Source organism: Oryctolagus cuniculus, chromosome 1 (genome assembly GCF_964237555.1).
Source record: "Oryctolagus cuniculus chromosome 1, mOryCun1.1, whole genome shotgun sequence".
Classification (NCBI taxonomy): domain Eukaryota; kingdom Metazoa; phylum Chordata; class Mammalia; order Lagomorpha; family Leporidae; genus Oryctolagus; species Oryctolagus cuniculus.
In genome coordinates, this window is record NC_091432.1 from 113933091 (window position 1) to 113950241 (window position 17151).

Here is a 17151-nt window from a genome sequence, read left to right on the forward strand (position 1 = left end):
TCACTCCCCAGGTAGACCCGCCAGGAGCCAAGACAGCCAGGCTGAAGCCAGGAGCCAAGAGCTCCATCTGACCTCCCACACAGATGGCAGGGGCCCAAGTATTTAAGCCATTACCTGCTGCTTCCTGGAATGGGGAGCGGAGCCGGCACTGGAACCCAGGCGCTCTGAGATGGGATGGATGCGGCTGTCCCAAGTGGCGTCTTAATCCTTGTGCCCCGTGTTCACCCCTCATTCTAGAGTCTTGGTAACCACTGAAGATTACTGAACACCGCCTCTCTCCCCCAAAAGCTGAGATTCTCTGTCCACCGTGAATTAGTCTAGGTCTCACCCGAGGGTCAGGGGAATGGATTGGAATCATGAGAAACCCCTGGGCCCCATCAGGGGGCTTCTGAACCGGAGTCCTCACAGGTGATTCTGATTAGTACCCCCTCAACCAGGTGACCTCCCAGCCTTATCTTGACTCCTAACAACCTGCCTGGGAGCCTGGCCGAGGCCTGGGGCCCCTCCCAGCGGCTGCACACCGTTTATGCTGTGGTTTCTGCGTTCAGCGGTCGCTGGGGCATGGGATCCTTCTCTGTTTGCCTGCTGCGGTGAGCTGTCCGACCCACTCCCTTGCTGCCTTTACAGCTTTGATGAATCGGGTCTCATTTATCAAGCTGCAGCTATGCCCTGTGAGCTAGAGATGGGAGAGGGAAGGTTGTTCACGCGCCGGGTCCTGGGTTTAACTGGCTGTTCCTCAAGGTTATGTTCTTGGAAAAGCTACCCTCCCACCCCATCCTGGCCCTTCCCAGGCCACAGTCTCCTGGGTCTGTGGGACCCGAGTGAGACAAGAGTGACCTGGAAGCCTGCAGCTGCTTAGAGAGCCAGGGATGGGGAAGACTCCTGGGGATGCGAGAAGAACCAGATGCACTGGAAACCACTAATTAAGTCCAGGGACCTAGACCTGGGGACCCGTGGGTTGATGCTGATTACGGGGAGCTGCCCTGGGCTGCTGGTTTCTTGGGCACACATTCCGTGGGGAGCTAGTGGGAGGAGCCTGCTTTGACGAGATCCCTGCGGAGGCGGGGGATGGAGAGAGGGGGAGGAAGGTGAGACCAGAGTGCAGAATGCATGTCTTGGCCTTAATGAAATTTATGGCCCGCCCACCGCCTGCCTGCTGGCTCCCCGGGTCCTGTGTACGCATCGATTCCTGCTGCTGCCTCTGGGCCTGTGCTGTTGCGGGGGATGGGCACCTGGGCCGCCTCCGGGATCAGCCGTGACTCACCAGGGAGTTATTCTCATGACCAGGATGTGCCTGACATCTCGCCAAGCCACGGAGAGGAACTGTTTGTGTGAGTGCCCGCCTGGTGGCCCTCGTACAAGCCATTTCTTGCCAACGGTATTTTTTTCCCCCTCCACTGGGCTGCCCTTTGACAGTCTGCTCTTGGGAGCCAGAGGACAAGCTGAATGAAAAGGCTGCCTTTTCGTAATGGGCGGGACACTGAGCCTGCCTTGGTGACTGGCCTCTTGCAGGTTCTGATGCCTGTCCTTCGTCCCTTACCTCTTAGGGTCTCGGGAGTCTCTTGTCGTCTGAGAAGGTGGGCTTCAGCCCACTGTTTGCAGGCTCCTTTCCCCTCTGATTGCTGAAAGCTGTGTCCTGCTTGGAGCATCAGCTGATGGCTGCCTGCCGAGGGAGCATGTTCCCGGGGCAGCTCTGAGAATGCCCAGGTTGGACGGTGGAGGGCTTTTTCATGCCACACGGAGCGAACTTGCACCTTTCTGCTAGGTTCCTAATCCTTTGTTGTACCCATAGTGACATTTGGATAGTTCTGTTCATTCCCTTCTGGTTCCAAGGGTAAGGGGCTGGAGGGGAGAAGACTTGGGGCTGGAATTCTCCCCGGTATCTGTGCTGGTGGGCTTTGCATCTGAGGGTGCCTCCGGATTCTTCCCAGAGCCTTGGGCTGGAAGCAGACAGAAAAGGGAAGGCAGGTTGCAGAGACCTGTAGAAGCCCTTAGCTGCTTTCTCGCTGTGGCATTCTGGGTAAAGTAATGTATGTATTTGTTTGTTATTTGCCCTTTGCTGTTGATACTTGCCTGGACTTACTCATCTGGGAACGAGAAGGGACATTTTAGAATGACAGCTTTTCCAAAAAAAAAAAAAAAAAAAATTTCTAAAGAGGTCTCCTTCCCAATGCTTTGCACAAAGAGTTTGGCTCCTGGATCAAATTAGAAGCAGGTGCTTACAAACCAAAGCAGCGTCGTTACGCATTAGCTCCTTTGTCAGTCTGGCTGCCAAGTTTGTGGTACAGGTGTTTCTCTTTTCCCTCATGACATCTGAGCACCTCCAGGAGTGGGTGGGGAAAGTCAGGGCGTGGGGGTGGGGAAGGAAGGGAAGCCAAAGAGAAAGGAGCTATGGGCGGGGAGGCTTTTCTGCTGCGGAACGTTGCTAAGAATATGGCTCAGAGGCCAGGTGGACTTGAACTTGCATCAGGGCAAAAGCTGGTGGGTGGGGTGGATAGGGAGGCTCCTGGAGCCCCAGAACTGACTGTGCCTGAAACAGCAGAGGTCGAGGAGGCTTCTCTATGGCGTGGCTTGCACTTGCTTCTCACTTGGGGGACTTTGTTCTGTGTCTGAAGGTTGCACCAGCTCTCAGAAATTGTGTTAGAACAGATTGAGTGTCCCTTATCCAAAATGCTTGGGACCAGAGTGTTTTGGGTTTTGTATTTTGGAAGATTTGCATAAACCTAATGAGCCATCTTGGGGATGGGGAGGCGAGTCTAAACACGATGACCTCATACACATAGCCCGAAGGTAATTTTATAGAAATAATTTTGTGCATGAAGCAGGCTTTCGCAGTGTGGAATTTCCCACTTGTAGTGTCATGTCAGTGCTCCCAATTCTGCATTTTGGAGCATTTTGGACTTTTGGATTTTCAGATGAGGGATGCTCAGCTTGAGTTGCCATCAGTTTGGTCATCACGCTGAGTGGGTGAAAGGCGTTACTTGGGTGTTCGTTCCCTGAAGGACCCCAGTTGAAGGAGAGATAAGAAGAATAAAAGCAATGTAGGTTGTTTTTCATAAAGCAAGAGAATTGATTTTTTTTAGGTTATTTTCTCAGTATTAGATGTACAAATACAGTTTCTTTTAAAGATGGCAGTGAGGCCTAGTGGTTAAACATTTGCCCATGCCCTGTATTGGAGCTCCTGGTCACAGTTTCTGGCTGTGGCTCTTGACTCCAGTTTCCTGCTTTGCAGCGTTGGGGAGGCAGCAGTGATGGGGTCAGTGGCTGGGTTCCTGCCGTCCAGGTGGAGAGACCTCGGATTGAGTTCCTGACTCCCAGCTTTGGCTCTGGCCTTGCACCAGCTCTGCCTGCTTGGGCATTTTGTGGAATGAGTCAGCAGATGCGAGCTGTGTCACAGTCCAGTCACTGCACTAGGGCCCAGGGCCACACCTTGCTGCCTGTGGCCTGGACAGGAGTCTCCCAGGTCCTCGGGGGGCCGAGGAGGCAGACAGAGATTCCCTGGTCGACTCCCATGGACGGGGTGTTTTTGTTCGTGTCCTTGCCTGGCACATAGGTAGGTACTAAGTAACCTTTCTGCTTACTGGTTTTCATGGGAAGTACTGTTAGCAATAGTTCCAGGTCATTTCTATGAGTTCTGGAAAATATTTCCCTGCTCAAGATGCCTTCAAAAATAAAAATCCAAAAAAAGAAGCAAAAAAAAAAAAATGGTGCGTGCCTTCCTTTCCTTTCTCATTATGAGTTAAAAGTGAAGAAAGGTGCATCTGCTAGTTTGAACAGGAGTCTGTTGAGTGAGGTATTTCAGTGGATTTAACCTCAGAAGTGCATGCCGTCCTTAGGTATGGAGTAAGGACCCGAATCACCACTCTGATGTCACAAATATTGAAAATGCTTTGTGGGTGTGCCAGTGAGGGCGGGAGAAGGTTTCCTGCAGTCCAGTTATCACCAAGATAGTGGGAGGCTCGTGTTCATGGGTGGGGGAGCCTGGACCACCCTGGCCTGGGTGTGAGCTTCAGGTGTGAGCTTCTTAGTCATTCCTGAGTGATGGGTAAGGGGCGCGTCTTGTTTAGAATGTGTGTGGCCATTGCTTCTTTGGCCTCTGATTTTCCTCTGCTGGTGTCTTTCAGGTCAGCCTCAATGATTCCCACAATCAGATGGTGGTGCACTGGGCCGGAGAGAAAAGCAACGTGATCGTGGCCTTGGCCCGGGACAGCCTGGCGTTGGCCAGGCCCAGGAGCAGTGATGTGAGTATTTGTGTGGCTCTGGGTGCTGCTCGGTGCTGTTGACATGCCCTTTCCTGATTCTCTGGGATTCTTGTGCCAGGAAAAATAATGGATGAATCTGATGTCTCAGGTGGCGACTTAACACCGGCCCTGATAGTTGGCCATAGAGATGTTTATCAGGATAGGTGCTTTGCAGAGAAAAGGGTTACAAACTCAAAGGCCTGGGAGAGGCCAGGCAGGTAAAGGACAGGAGTGAGGCTACCTCTACTGAGGAAATTGGTCTCTCCCAATTTTTTCTAGAACCAGATTCTAGAAACAGTCACCTGATCTTAATTTGAATGTGGTGATTAACACTTGGTCTCTGTGTGGGAGGGGCGTTAGGGAGGGCAGGGGACTTTGACAAACTGTAGAAGCAATACTTTTAAGGGTGCTGTAGCTATTCTAGGTTGTTCTAGGCTGTTCTAGACTCTGGTTGCCATGCGCATTGCAGGGCCTGATGTTTTTCCAGATCTTCTGATTTATTTATTTATTTTTAAGAGAAGTCCAGAGGTCTGGATTTTTATGTGAAAATTGCTGAGTTTTACAAGTTGGCAGCTAACGTATAGTTTTTGCAAACACCATGGGAGCCAAGTAAAACATGTGTAAGCCAAAGCTGGCCCTGGGTCCAAAGTCTGTGGCATCTACCCCAGAACTCTTACGCGGAAGAGGCACAGCCCCTGCCTTGCATCGGGGAGCCGGGTCATGGGGACAGGGTGGGGCTGTGGACAGAACAACTTGCTGTAGCCCCGTGGTCATCTGTGTGATAGGCAGAGGAAACCCCCTGCTGAGCTTGCTTGCACTTTCACCTCAGCCTAAGGTTACACTTGTAGTTCTCAGCTCCCTGAGACCCTCCTCTGTCTGTCCACTGCTGGGGGTGGATGTGTTCAGAGGTAAGGGCTGGAGGGAGCCCCAGGGGTTGTTTGCTAGTGAGTTGGCTGAGGGCAGCCACGGAGAGGGAGGGCGGAAGGGCTGGATGTGGGGCTGGGCAGCCTTTGTGCAGCGTGGGTCTGAGCTGGTGCGCGTGGGGCAGCCATGGGGCAGTGCTCCAGGGCAGCACAAGACTTGTTTGGGGCAATGCCTTTGGCCCTTTTATCGACGTGACCCAAGTCTGCAGTCAGTAGCTGTGGCCGCAGCCAGCCACGTGGGACTCTGGTGGCCCCGTGAGGCTCTCTGTAAGCACCTGTGCTTAGACTAGTTGCTGCCTGGAGTTCACTCTGTACTACCTGTATTGAGGAGTCTTCATGGTTTTTAGGCATTTAAAAAACTCGCTGCTATGGGGCAGGCATTTGGCCTAGCTGTGGGGACACTCACATCCCATATCTGAGTGCCTAGGTTTGAGTTCTAGCTCTTCTTCTTATCCAGCTTCCTCCTGGAGTGCATCCTGGGAGGCAGCAGGTGATGGCTCAAGTGCTTGGGCCCCTGCCATGCGCATGGGACACCTACGTTGAGTTCCTGGCCCGGCCTTGTTTGTCAGGAGCATTTGAGGAGCGAACCAGTAGATGGGAACGCTGTCTGTCTTCCTCTCAAATAAATGAACACTTAAGATCTTTATCTTGGAAAAGTTGTTTCTAACGGTTGCCTTCTGGTGTTGTGGGCATACAGGAGCTCAGAGGCGCAGAGGATCTTGTGTGAGGGCATCCAGAGTGTCAGTGGGGGTGTCGGGGTTGCCAAGTGGGTGACGATGTGGCATGACCATAAGGGCCTTGGAACTGAACACCGCACCTCCTAGTTCCCCCTGCATCCCAGATAAACCAGGGTTGCTGTTCCTCAGTGCTGCCAGCCTGTGGGAACCCTCCTCTGTCTGGAGGTCTGGATGTGGCGCACTGAGAGCCCGTTGGACATCTGAAGTGATAAACTGTTCTGGAATAAAATGGAAAGCACACTTCATGGCCAGAGTTAATAAATCGGGTGGCAGACATTTCCTCCGTGTGTACACAAATGGCACTGGAGAACTGGCAGAGGCAGCCAAGGAGCTCTGATGTGAAAAGTTAATGCAAAAATAAATGATGACTCAGAGGCAGGAGGAGGTGGTGCTGGAGCTGTCGCCATCCCAGCCTGCCTTGAAGAAGACCGAGAACCTGGGCCTCAGCCCAGAAGGGAGAGAACCTATGCTGGGAGGGCCTGTGTGAGTGCTGGAGAGTGGCCAAGGCCACGCGTATGCAGTGTAGGAAAGAGAGGGATGTGGAGGCTGGAACCCTGGAGGGTTTGTTCTTAAACAGAGGGGGAAGAACAAAGAATAATCCTCACCTGACGAGCTTGTAGCCAGTGTGATCCTGTGAACAGTTCCTGTGTTAAGTCTATGAAAGGAAACAATAGATGTTGCTTATCTTGACTCTACCCAGTGTCCTGCTGGGTCGTTTGCTGCATATTAAGCCAGCGAGAGGCAGTGCCTGAGCACCCGGAACAGTGCCGGATGTGGAAGTGTTTCCTGTACCTTTTAGGCCTCCCCCCACACCTGCCCTCGCCCTGGGGGAGTCTGTGTATCTGAGAATTCCACTAAGCATGGATTGAAAATACCTGGGAAAAATTGCTTTGTGTTGAACATATATAGACACACCCATATATGTACACTTTAGCAACTATTTATGTAGCGTTTGCACTGTTTAGATTTTTTTTTTTGACAGGCAGAGTGGACAGTGAGAGAGAGAGACAGAGAGAAAGGTCTTCCTTTGCCGTTGGTTCACCCTCCAATGGCTGCCGTGGCCAGCGCGTTGCGGCCGGCGCACCGCGCTGATCCGATGGCAGGAGCCAGGAGCTTCTCCTGGTCTCCCATGGGGTGCAGGGCCCAAGCACCTGGGCCATCCTCCACTGCACTCCCTGGCCACAGCAGAGAGCTGGCCTGGAAGAGGGGCAACCGGGACAGAATCCGGCACCCCAACCGGGACTAGAACCCGGTGTGCCGGCGCCGCAAGGCAGAGGATTAGCCTAGTGAGCCGCTGCGCCGGCCTGTTTAGATATTCTAAGTAATCTGGAGGTGAGTTAAAGTATATGGGGTAATGTGCCCAGGTTCAATGTAAATACTTGGCCATTTCTGTAAAGGATTTACACATCCATGGATTTTGGTGTCTGGGGATGGGTGTCCCTGATGCAGTTCCTGCAGTGTGGGGAATGCCTGTGTCTCAGTCACTCGTGAATCATTCAGCCCGCTCATAGTCATGGAACGCAGTCACTTACCCTTTGGTTTAAAATGGTACTTGCTCCTTCCAGAAAGCCTTGATAAGTACCTGTGTTGTTGCTGGTCAACTGAGGGTGAGACTAATTCGCAGGGGTTTTATTGTCTATTTATTTGAGAGGCAGAGAGCCAGGGGGAGAGAGAGAGAGAGAGCGAGCGAGCGAGAGAGAGAGAGCAAGAGCGCAAGCGAGCCAGGGAGGGAGGGAGGGAAGGAGCGAGCGAGCGAGAGCGTGCCAGAGAGCCAGGGAGAAAGAGAGAGAAGCAGAGAGCCAGGGGGCCAGAGAGGAGGGAGGCGAGAGTCCTTCATCTGCTGGTTTACTCTGCAAGTATCCACACATCTGTGTGGTTTGGGGTTGGCGGGGGTGGGGGGCGCTTAAAGCTGGAGCTGGGAACTCAGTTCAGGTCTCCCACACGGGTGGCAGAAACCCAATTACTTGAGCTGTCATCACTGGCTCCTGGGTCCGTGTTACTAGGAAGGCGGAATTGGGAACCAGAGCCAGGCATCAAACTCAAGTACTCTGCTGTGGAGCAGGGTGCCCTAACCTGGATCCACTCGCTGGGTCTTTAAGATGAAGAGAGAGATTGTGTACAAAGGAGTACTGTGTACTGCAGAATGCTGTTGTCAGTGTATCGTTGCACTTGTACTCGTGAAAGAAACACATCGATTGTTCAGTTGGGAGGTGTTGGAGCTGGAGGGCGTCTTAGTTCCCTTCTTGAGAGGCCATCAGCTTGCTTCACACAATGCCTGAACCAAACCAGGGCTGTTCCTGTCCCTGCACGGTCAGGAGAGTGGAAGTGAGACCGTTCCACTCGGTCTTGCCCCCACACGGATTCTCTGAGCTTCCACACTTCTGGGTCCCTGAAGCTGCTTGTGTGGCAGCCCCGATCTGCGTGTTTCATGGTCAGGAAGCTTGGCTGTGTGTCCCTCACTGTTCCTCCCACTGAGACCCTCATGAAGGCAGAGTCCGTTTTGCTGCTTCCGACTTGACACCTGTTAAATACATGTGGCCTCGGTTCCCTTCGTTCAGACCTGCTGTCCTGGGTTTTCATCGGGTCATGTTTACAAACACAGGTTGACATGCCCAGTGTGCATGGCACGCTACCAGGTTCGCCGGAAACCCTCAACACGGGCACTGTTGAGCCTAGGGGGGATGGCTGGGGACACACCTCCTGAGATCAGTCTAATAGTTCCCATTGTTCTAGGGATTCTGCCACTTCCCCTTATTGCTTACCTCAATCCTTTCTTCTTTAAACCATTTAAGAGATGACCAGCTTCTTACTATATTCATCTACCAGGCTTGTTTTTAGCCTGCTGAGGATATTAATTATGTTCCTGTCTCACAGGTGGTCAAGTGTGGGTCCAGAATCTCTGACAACTGCCCATCACATCATCCCGACCCAAGGTGGTTTAGTGGCTTTGCACTGCTGACGCTGAAGGCAGGCAGCCTGGGCTGGACCCGTGGCAGGTGACTGATCTCATCTGCCCCTGTTGTCATAGCTGTAAAGGGATTTTCTTTTACAAAGATTTATTTATTTGAAAGTCAATTATACAGAGAGAGAAGAAGAAGAGAGGTCTTCCATCTGATGGTTCACTCCCCAGATGGCCACAATGGCTGGAGCTGTGCCAATCCGAAGGCAGGAGCCAGGAGCTTCTTCTGGGTCTCCCATGCAGGTGCAGGGGCCCAAGGACTTGGGCCATCCTGTATTGCTTTCCCAGGCCATAGCAGAGAGCAGGAGCGGAAGTAGAACAGCTGGGATTCAAACCGGCGCCCATATGGGATGCCGGCACTGCAGGCAGCGGCTTTATCTGCTACATCAAGCACTGGCCTCTGTAAAGGGATTTTAATCACGGCATTTGCCACATAAGGTTGTAGTGAGTTACTTGCCTGCCTTTGAAGAGGTTAGTTCTGCATCTGCACACAGCCAGCAGCGATGAGTGACGGTTGTGTCTCATTGCTGCTTTCTGCAAGGCTAAAAACCCGGAAGCAGGGGAGCAGCCGGGTGTGTTGGCACAGGTCCTCCGGAATCCTCGCCCCTCCTCCCCGCGCGGGAGAAGGGATTCCGGCGTGACATCTCATCACACCGTATCTCATCTCCTGGACTGTGTGGTGGGGACACGGGAGGGTTTTCCTTTTGTGGGTAAGGACAGGACTTCCCAGATGTGGGATGAAGGATTGGATTACCTTTGGGCGACATTTCAACAGATGGCAAAACAAATTCCCAACCCTTTTTCCCTTGGACGACCACACTCTCTCTGCCTCTGGTTGTCATTTGTTAAACAGTTAAGCGAGCGTGGTGAGGTTATTATCACTGTTTCTCTCCTTGGCCTCCTGCCCTGGGGACTCGCCTTGGCCTTGGAAAAGGGGCAAGTGTATCCCAGGCGGCGGTGGCTGTGGCGCTCCCTGCATGCCTGGGGCCAGCCGAGGAGGTGCGTGCTTCTCCTTGGGGGGTTTTCTGGTAATTTCTGTAATTTCAGGACATCAGGGACTAGTATCGCGGAAGCCACATTCAGAGTCCCAGGGTGTGGGACATTTGGGAGTGGAGCAGCGAGAGAGCTATTCTGCTAGATTTTTCACTGACCCTTTTCTCTGCCTTCCCTTCTCTGTCTTCCAGGTGTACGTGTCTTATGACTATGGAAAATCATTCAATAAGATTTCAGAGAAATTGAACTTCGGCGCGGGAAATAACACAGAGGCTGTGGTGGCCCAGTTCTACCACAGCCCTGCGGACAACAAACGGGTAAGGACGCGACTGTCCCCAGGGCCCTGTCTGCGCAGGGCTGGGCTTGGGACGCTCACTCCGCTGGAGCGGGCGCTGGGAGATGCAGTCCTTGAGGTCTTCCTGGCGTCACTGCCTCCCAGAACTTGTTGTTGTTGTTGTTGTTGCTAACCCGAGCGTTTGTGACAGCACAGTTCTCGGGGTGGGTCTATGAGAATCAGACCTGGTCGGGCTGGATTTCTAGACAAACAGTGGCAGGTTGGACACCAGAAAATCTTCCAGCTATTAAATTGCCTGACCCACAGGTGGCGAAAATGATGCCCAGATACAGTCAAATGTGTGTCTTCCGAGAGCAGCTGTTGCATGTCTGGTTATGTGTGCGTGTGCACAGGTGTGCATGCGTGCAGTGCTCCTCTCCTGCTCTCTGAACCTCTGTCAATGCAGAAAAGAAAGGCAGGATGGCAGCTATGGCAGCGCCCCCTGTATTGTCTTCCCAGCCCACTGCCCTGGGTGCTTGCTCCCCAGGGTGAGAACCTCCTGCCTAAGACAGAACTGGAGGAGGCATTGACCTTGGACCCCCAGGCAGGGGACAGAGGAGGCAGGAACTGGGCAGTCTTGGTCCAGTAGCTGTTAGGTCTGAGAGTTGTAAAGGGGAGCTTTGAAGGATCATGGATAATGCATGCTCTGAAAAGAATGACTTCAACCTTGCTTTTGCACCCAGATGAACTTACCTTCCAATTCCATTCTCTGTGAACTTTTTGAAGTATGCAGATGTTGCCGGCGCCGCGGCTCACTAGGCTAATCCTCCGCCTTGCGGCGCCGGCACACCGGGTTCTAGTCCCGGTCAGGGCACCGGATTCTGTCCCGGTTGCCCCTCTTCCAGGCCAGCTCTCTGCTGTGGCCAGGGAGTGCAGTGGAGGATGGCCCAGGTGCTTGGGCCCTGCACCCCATGGGAGACCAGGAGAAGCTCCTGGCTCCTGCCATCGGATCAGCGCGGTGCGCGGGCCGCAGCGCGCTGGCCGCGGCGGCCATTGGAGGGTGAACCAACGGCAAAGGAAGACCTTTCTCTCTGTCTCTCTCTCTCACTGTCCACTCTGCCTGTCAAAAAAAAAAAAATAATAATATGAAGTATGCAGATGTTTGGCTGCTTTCTTCCCCAGTCTGTATAGCCTAGCTCATTTCCAGGGTTCCACGTCTGCTGCTAGTCGAGGTGGGGAGCCTTTTGTCTGCCAAGGGCCTTTGGGATACTTGTAACATCATTAGCGATGCATATGAAGTCATCAGTGTAAAAATTTGTCTCTGCAGACTGGTTGAATTTTGAGTCCCACCTACAGTTGCCTTGACAGGGCCAGAGCAAATGATTTCACAGCTCTGATAGGCCCCGTGGGCTGGGCTATTGCTCACCCCTGTTAGGGAAAGACCCTTTGTAGAAAACCAGAAAGACACTTGAGTAGTTTAAGCTACCTGCGATGGGTGTTCCCCCAGAAAGGAGCCAGCCAGCGAGACCCACGGGGTCTCCGTTGCAGGTCCTCCCGCTTGCTGGTGGTCCCCTAGCGGGGCCTGCCTGCAGAATACAGCAGCCCCTGTCTGCAGGAAGCAGGCATCCCAGAGGTCCCCTGCTGGGCTGTCCAGGCTTTAACCTTCTCGTTGCGAGATTGGGGGACCTGCTAAGAAGGGCCAAGCCTCTGTAGCTTTAGGAGGAGCCGCTCTCGGATTTCAGGGCAGTGCTGTTTACCAACTGGTCAGATTGTTTTGTAAGCAGGGGAATAGTCATTACTGGCACAGACTGGTTCAGTATCAGCCCTGATCTCAGCGGAGCAGAGAGGAGGAGCAAACACACTCTTGCCCAACTCTGCCGTGAGCACTTTCCCTTCTGAGATGAAGGCAAGGAGACTGTGTTGGAGGGCACTGGCTCGGCAGACCAGAGGGCGAGCCTCCGTGTCTCCCCTCCATGGCCCTGGGGCCAGCCAGGGCTGGTCCTGGAGGGGGAGCTCCCAGAGGGGGTCATGCTGGTGGTGTGGGGGCCGCCTTGCCCACGGCCTCTTGAGCCGTGTCCTGGGTCCAGCTGGCTGGCGGGCTGCCTCTCCTGTGTAGATTTCCTTGTCCCTTGCCTCTCAAGAGTCAGATCACACTTGTGTTACTCGCTGTATCAGGTTGTTCTTATCTCGCTGTTATCACCCCCCCACCCCCCCCACCCCTGTTGCTGAACCCTTGTTGACACTGTGGCCTTGAGTCTGCTCCGTTGTCTCTCTGCATAGCGCCCCTTTCAGCTCCAACGGTCCTGGCCTCCCCTCCCAGCTCGGCGCACAGCTGTGTACACGCAGGTGCCCCTTCCTTCCTGCCGTTGTGCGTTGTGGTGAGTGGTGGCTGAGGAGAAGATGCGACAGACGGTGCTGGAGCTGCAGGAGGAGGCTCGCGGCGGGCATGGAGTCGGGGGCTTTGGCAGCAGTGGGCCTGAGAAGGTGCAGAGGTGTTGGAACGAGAGGGAAGCACCCAGGGATGAGTGCACCCAGGGAGCTCAGGGGTTGCATGGAGGTGTAGGCCAAGCAAGCGCTGTCTGTCTTCTAGAGGGGTGCAGCTGGGATCTCCCCTCCTGGGAGAGAGGGAGAGGCCCCGGAATGGGATGGGTGGAGGGTCAGGAGGACGAAGAGAAGCTGCTGTCTGGGAGAGCTTACTGACAGTTGGAGCTGGGGCCCAGAGCAGGCCGAGCGAACAGGGAGGTGGCCTCCTCTGGAGAGTTCTGATTCCCCCAGAGATGGCTGTGACCCTCCCCTGATGGCTCAGGAAGGAAGTGATGACTCTTACTGTGCTGAATGCTTTTGTGACTTTTACCTTTGTCCTCTGCAAGGCAAATTGCCCTACCAGACCTACCACTTCCTGAGCGAGCTCACCCAAGGCCGGGCGCCTTGCTGTCGGCAGCAGGGTGCTGGCCTCCTGCGAGGCCCCTGGGTGCAAATGCTAGGAGCTGTCGAGGAGCCTTGGAAACGGTTGAAATGAGAGTTGGCAGCTGCTCTGAGCGGATCGGGTGTTAGGAAAGGGCAGTGTGGACGTCCTGGGGGAACAAGTGCCTGTGGACAGGGAGGGAAGGCGGGAGTCGGACAGCCTGCTCCTGTCCCGAGGCTCTGCCTGGCGGGGGTGTTGGTGTGCTCGGGTCTGTTTTCACGCTAGCCAGCAGTCCCACTTCCTTCTCAGCCTGCTGGGTGCTCTTCCCTGAACCAGCGTGCAACTCTGGCCATGCAGCAGTTGTACCAGCCTTGTGAGTGCCCATGCTTAGTGAGGCGGTGTGGAGAGATGTCTGGGGCTCTGGGGAAGAGCCTGTTGCACGTGCAGGTGGGCTTCAGGGCCTTGACCGCTGCAGGTGTGCAAGCCGATCCTGCCCTTTCCCAGGCAGCGTTTAGGCCTGGGCCAAGTGGTGAAGCTCTTCTCTTTCCCCTGCCCCCCCCCCCCGCCCCCTCCTGGAGGGCTCTTCCCTGGTGCGCTGCCTCCTCCTCCTGGTGTCTCCACTCTTAGCTGGGAGAAATCCTGTCGTTACCTCCTGTAGCTCTGATTGCTACCTTCCCCCAGCTGTTTGTATTTTCAGAGGAAACACAACTTTCAGCCAAAGGAGGAAGCTCCTCTGGAATACTGAGTGGCTGCACACCGGGTTGGGGAGGTTGGGGAGCGTGAGGAAGCTCCTACAGTTGCAGTGAGGAAGCACACAGTAGGCCAGCTCTGTTGGCAAACCTGTGGGCTTGGCCCTCAGGAAACTTGGCAGCCAGGACGTATAGGGCCTTACAAGCGGACTGATCATCCCGTGCCTGCCTTGTGTGCATGCTACATAACAGCACGAAGCATCAACAATGAAGGGAGCTTGCAGCTAATGAGAGCTGAGCGATGGGCTCCCGCATCCCAGATCCCGCATCCCGCATCCCACATCCCGCATCCAGATCCCACACTGGGATGCCTGGCTTTGATTCCGGGCTCTGGCTCCTGATTCAAGCCTTCTGCTGCTGCAGACTCTGGGAGGCTCCAGTGACTGACTTCCTGCCACCCACGTGGGAGGCTTGGACTGAGCTCCCAGCTTCTGGTATTGGCTCGACCAAGCCTTAGTCGATGTGGGAGTCTGGGGAGTAAACCAGGGTGTGGGAGCTCGCACTCTCATTGTCTCTCTGAAGAAACAAGGGAAAAATGAAACAGTTAGAGCTGGGTGGAGGTGAAGTGAGGTTGGATCAGAGAGGCAAAGCCTCTGTGGGTACTTGTGATTAGGAGTGGTGCCTCCAGGATGGGCATGCGAGTGCTGTAGGTGGGGCAGAGTTGGTGGGGCCCTTAAACAGGAGAAGGGTCTGGGTAGAGACTTCCAGGCACGTCCAGGATGTGTGGTTTCCATGCAGGAAAGTGAGGAGACTGACTACCCATCGGTACAGAGTGTGCACTGAGCTGCTTTGCAAGGTCTGTGGGGTCCATCTCAACAGGAAACAGATTGTCTTACCTTGAAGGGCATGGGGAGCCATGGAAGAATGAGTATGGAGTGACGGAATAGTGTCTTGTTCGGAAACGTGTCTCCCAGCAATATGCATGATGGGATGGAGGGGAGAAACTAGAGAAGGATCTAGAAAGGGGACTATGTGGCAGCAAAGTTTTTCAATCAGTCCCTCAAACCTAATACCACCCTCCAAGTATTTCATAGCCTGAAATATATTCACTGCCTTGCTGGTTGCCCTGGAATAAAAAGTAAGGGGCAGATTTTGAAAATGATTTTTGTAAAGACATTTCTATTATTTAGCTGAAAGCAGAGTTAGAGAGAAAGAGAAAGAAAAAGCTTTCATCTGCTGGTTTACTCCCCAAATGGCTGCAATGGCTGGGGCTAGGCTAGACCAAAGCCAGGAGCCAGGGGTTTCATCCAGGTCTCCTACATGGGGAAAGGGCCCAAGGACTTGGGCCATCTTCCACTGCTTTCCCTGGCGTGTTAACAGGGAGCTGGATCAGAAGTGGAGCAGCTGGGACTTGAACTGGTGCCTGTAAGGGATGCTGGCATTGCAGGCGGTGGCTTAACCTGCTGTACCACAACGCCGGCCCCTGAAAATGGTTTTAAAGGAAAACATGGCAGGGAAGGCGGCTGATTGAAAGGGAAGGCTGAAGGGAGGGAATGGAGTACAAACCCGACCTCAGTTACCAGTCACGGGGCTAGGAGAAGGTGTAGCATCGGTGGAACGTGGCACCAGGGAGGGGTTGAAGAATACAGTTTTAGACATGGTGAAGGGGAGATGCTGAGATCAGGAGGGTAATAAGCGGACTTCTCACATGACGGGGTAGCCTGCAGATCTGAAAGTCAATGCAGTGGTCTTTTCTGTTCCTGCAACAAACCCGCCGAGGCTGTGTGCTTTATGGAGAGGAGAGGCTCCCTGAGCTCACTCACTGTTACGGAGGCTGAGAGTCCAGGGTGAGGCGCTTCACTCGTTCAGCCTCTGCTGAGGGCCCTCTTGCCTAAATCAGACCCTGGTGGATGGCACTGTGCTGGAGCATGTGTGGACTGGAGAAGGTTTATGGCAAGACGGGAACCCGAGAGCAGGGAGCGGCTGCTCTTGCTCTTTTATGGCAACCTTCTCGAGAGAACTAAAGTGGGCTCTTGAGAATGACGTTAATCCTTCCAGCTGCAGAGCCCCCCAGTGAGCCAGACCCAGTTACCTCCCAGTAGGCCCATCCCACCGCCTCCCAACAAGGGACAAACCACATCCCAACTATAGCTGTCATTGCAACGCTTGTTCTTAGAGGTGATGGGTGAAGCTGTGTGGAAGGATCAACCGAGTTAGCAGCAGGGAATAGAAGAGCCAGGAGGCTACACCGGGGCAGGGAGACGGTGACAAAGGAACTGGCAAGGGAGATCCAGGACTGAGATAGAGGCTTAGGGTGAGTGATGGAGAGTTGAGATGGGGTGGGTGGGGGGAGTGTTGCGGAAGGGCAGGAAGAGAGAATTTTCAGTAGAAACACTTAGAGTAGGGAAGGAGAACAGGCACATACATGAGTCAGATAGTCCCTATGAGACTCTCCCTTATGAGACGTATGAATTCAGCAAATGCTGCCTTTTGGTTAGGAGAGGAGAGGTGGCATTGATGGATGGTTCCGAGAAGGTGCCTGACCCAGCTAGCCACGGGTGTAAATGCTGCCCGTCCAGCATCACCCTAGGCACTGAGCCCCTCTGGGCATCGGGGCCCTCATTACGGAAAGAGCGGTGTTAGCAATAGTATCCCCAGCATCCAGTCCCGGGAGTCCTGAATGAACTAACCGGGGTAAGGCATGCAAACCACTGATCTCAGCGCTTGGCACAGACCAGATGCTCCTGCACAGATCGAGCTATTATAAACAGCAGTAGGTTCTGTGGCTGGCTATGTGATTTTTAGATTTTTTTTTTTTTGACAGGCAGAGTGGACAGTGAGAGAGAGAGACAGAAAGGTCTTCCTTTTGCCGTTGGTTCACCCTCCAATGGCCGCCGCGGCCGGCGCACTGCGGCCGGCGCACCGTGCTGATCCGATGGCAGGAGTCAGGAGCCAGGTGCTTTTCCTGGTCTCCCATGGGGTGCAGGGCCCAAGCACCTGGGCCATCCTCCACTGCACTCCCTGGCCACAGCAGGAAGATTTTTAGATTCTTGAATGTGCTGCAGAAAACCATGGAATACATTTTTTGAGAAGTCTTTTTTTCAAACGGAGAGTGCTCCATTTCCCAATAACCACGATGGTTCGGGAGCAGGAAAATAGGCTGTGCTATTTCTAGGGAATGTTATCCTGATGGAAATCCTGAGAGGATCATCATTTTATAACCTCGCATTTGCATACAGTGGTGTTTGCTTTCAGAACATGGAGCACCTCTTCCACTCAGACTTAATTAGGCTTCTGTAGAATGTGGCGATTTACATTAGAGCCTAGGGAGGAAACACAAGAGAAAACGCACACCACACGTCCCAGGGAAGTTCACAGTCTGCGTGTAGGGAGAGACTGCGCACACGAAAGGGAGTGAGAGCCTGTGGAA

The 17151-nt window shown here is 53.8% G+C and overlaps 1 protein-coding gene across 2 annotated transcripts in view; it reads left to right on the forward strand.

The window, feature by feature from the left end:
* The window catches only part of SORL1 (sortilin related receptor 1), a 176073-nt gene that overhangs the window by 12586 nt on the left and 146336 nt on the right, over positions 1-17151 (forward strand). Inside the window, exons 1-3 of one of the 2 annotated variants that reach the window (XM_008258525.4) lie at positions 3379-3553; positions 4125-4241; positions 10045-10170. In XM_008258525.4, the coding sequence (XP_008256747.2) occupies positions 4152-4241; positions 10045-10170 (216 nt within the window). In that variant the 5' untranslated portion in view covers positions 3379-3553; positions 4125-4151. 2 annotated transcript variants of the gene reach the window in all.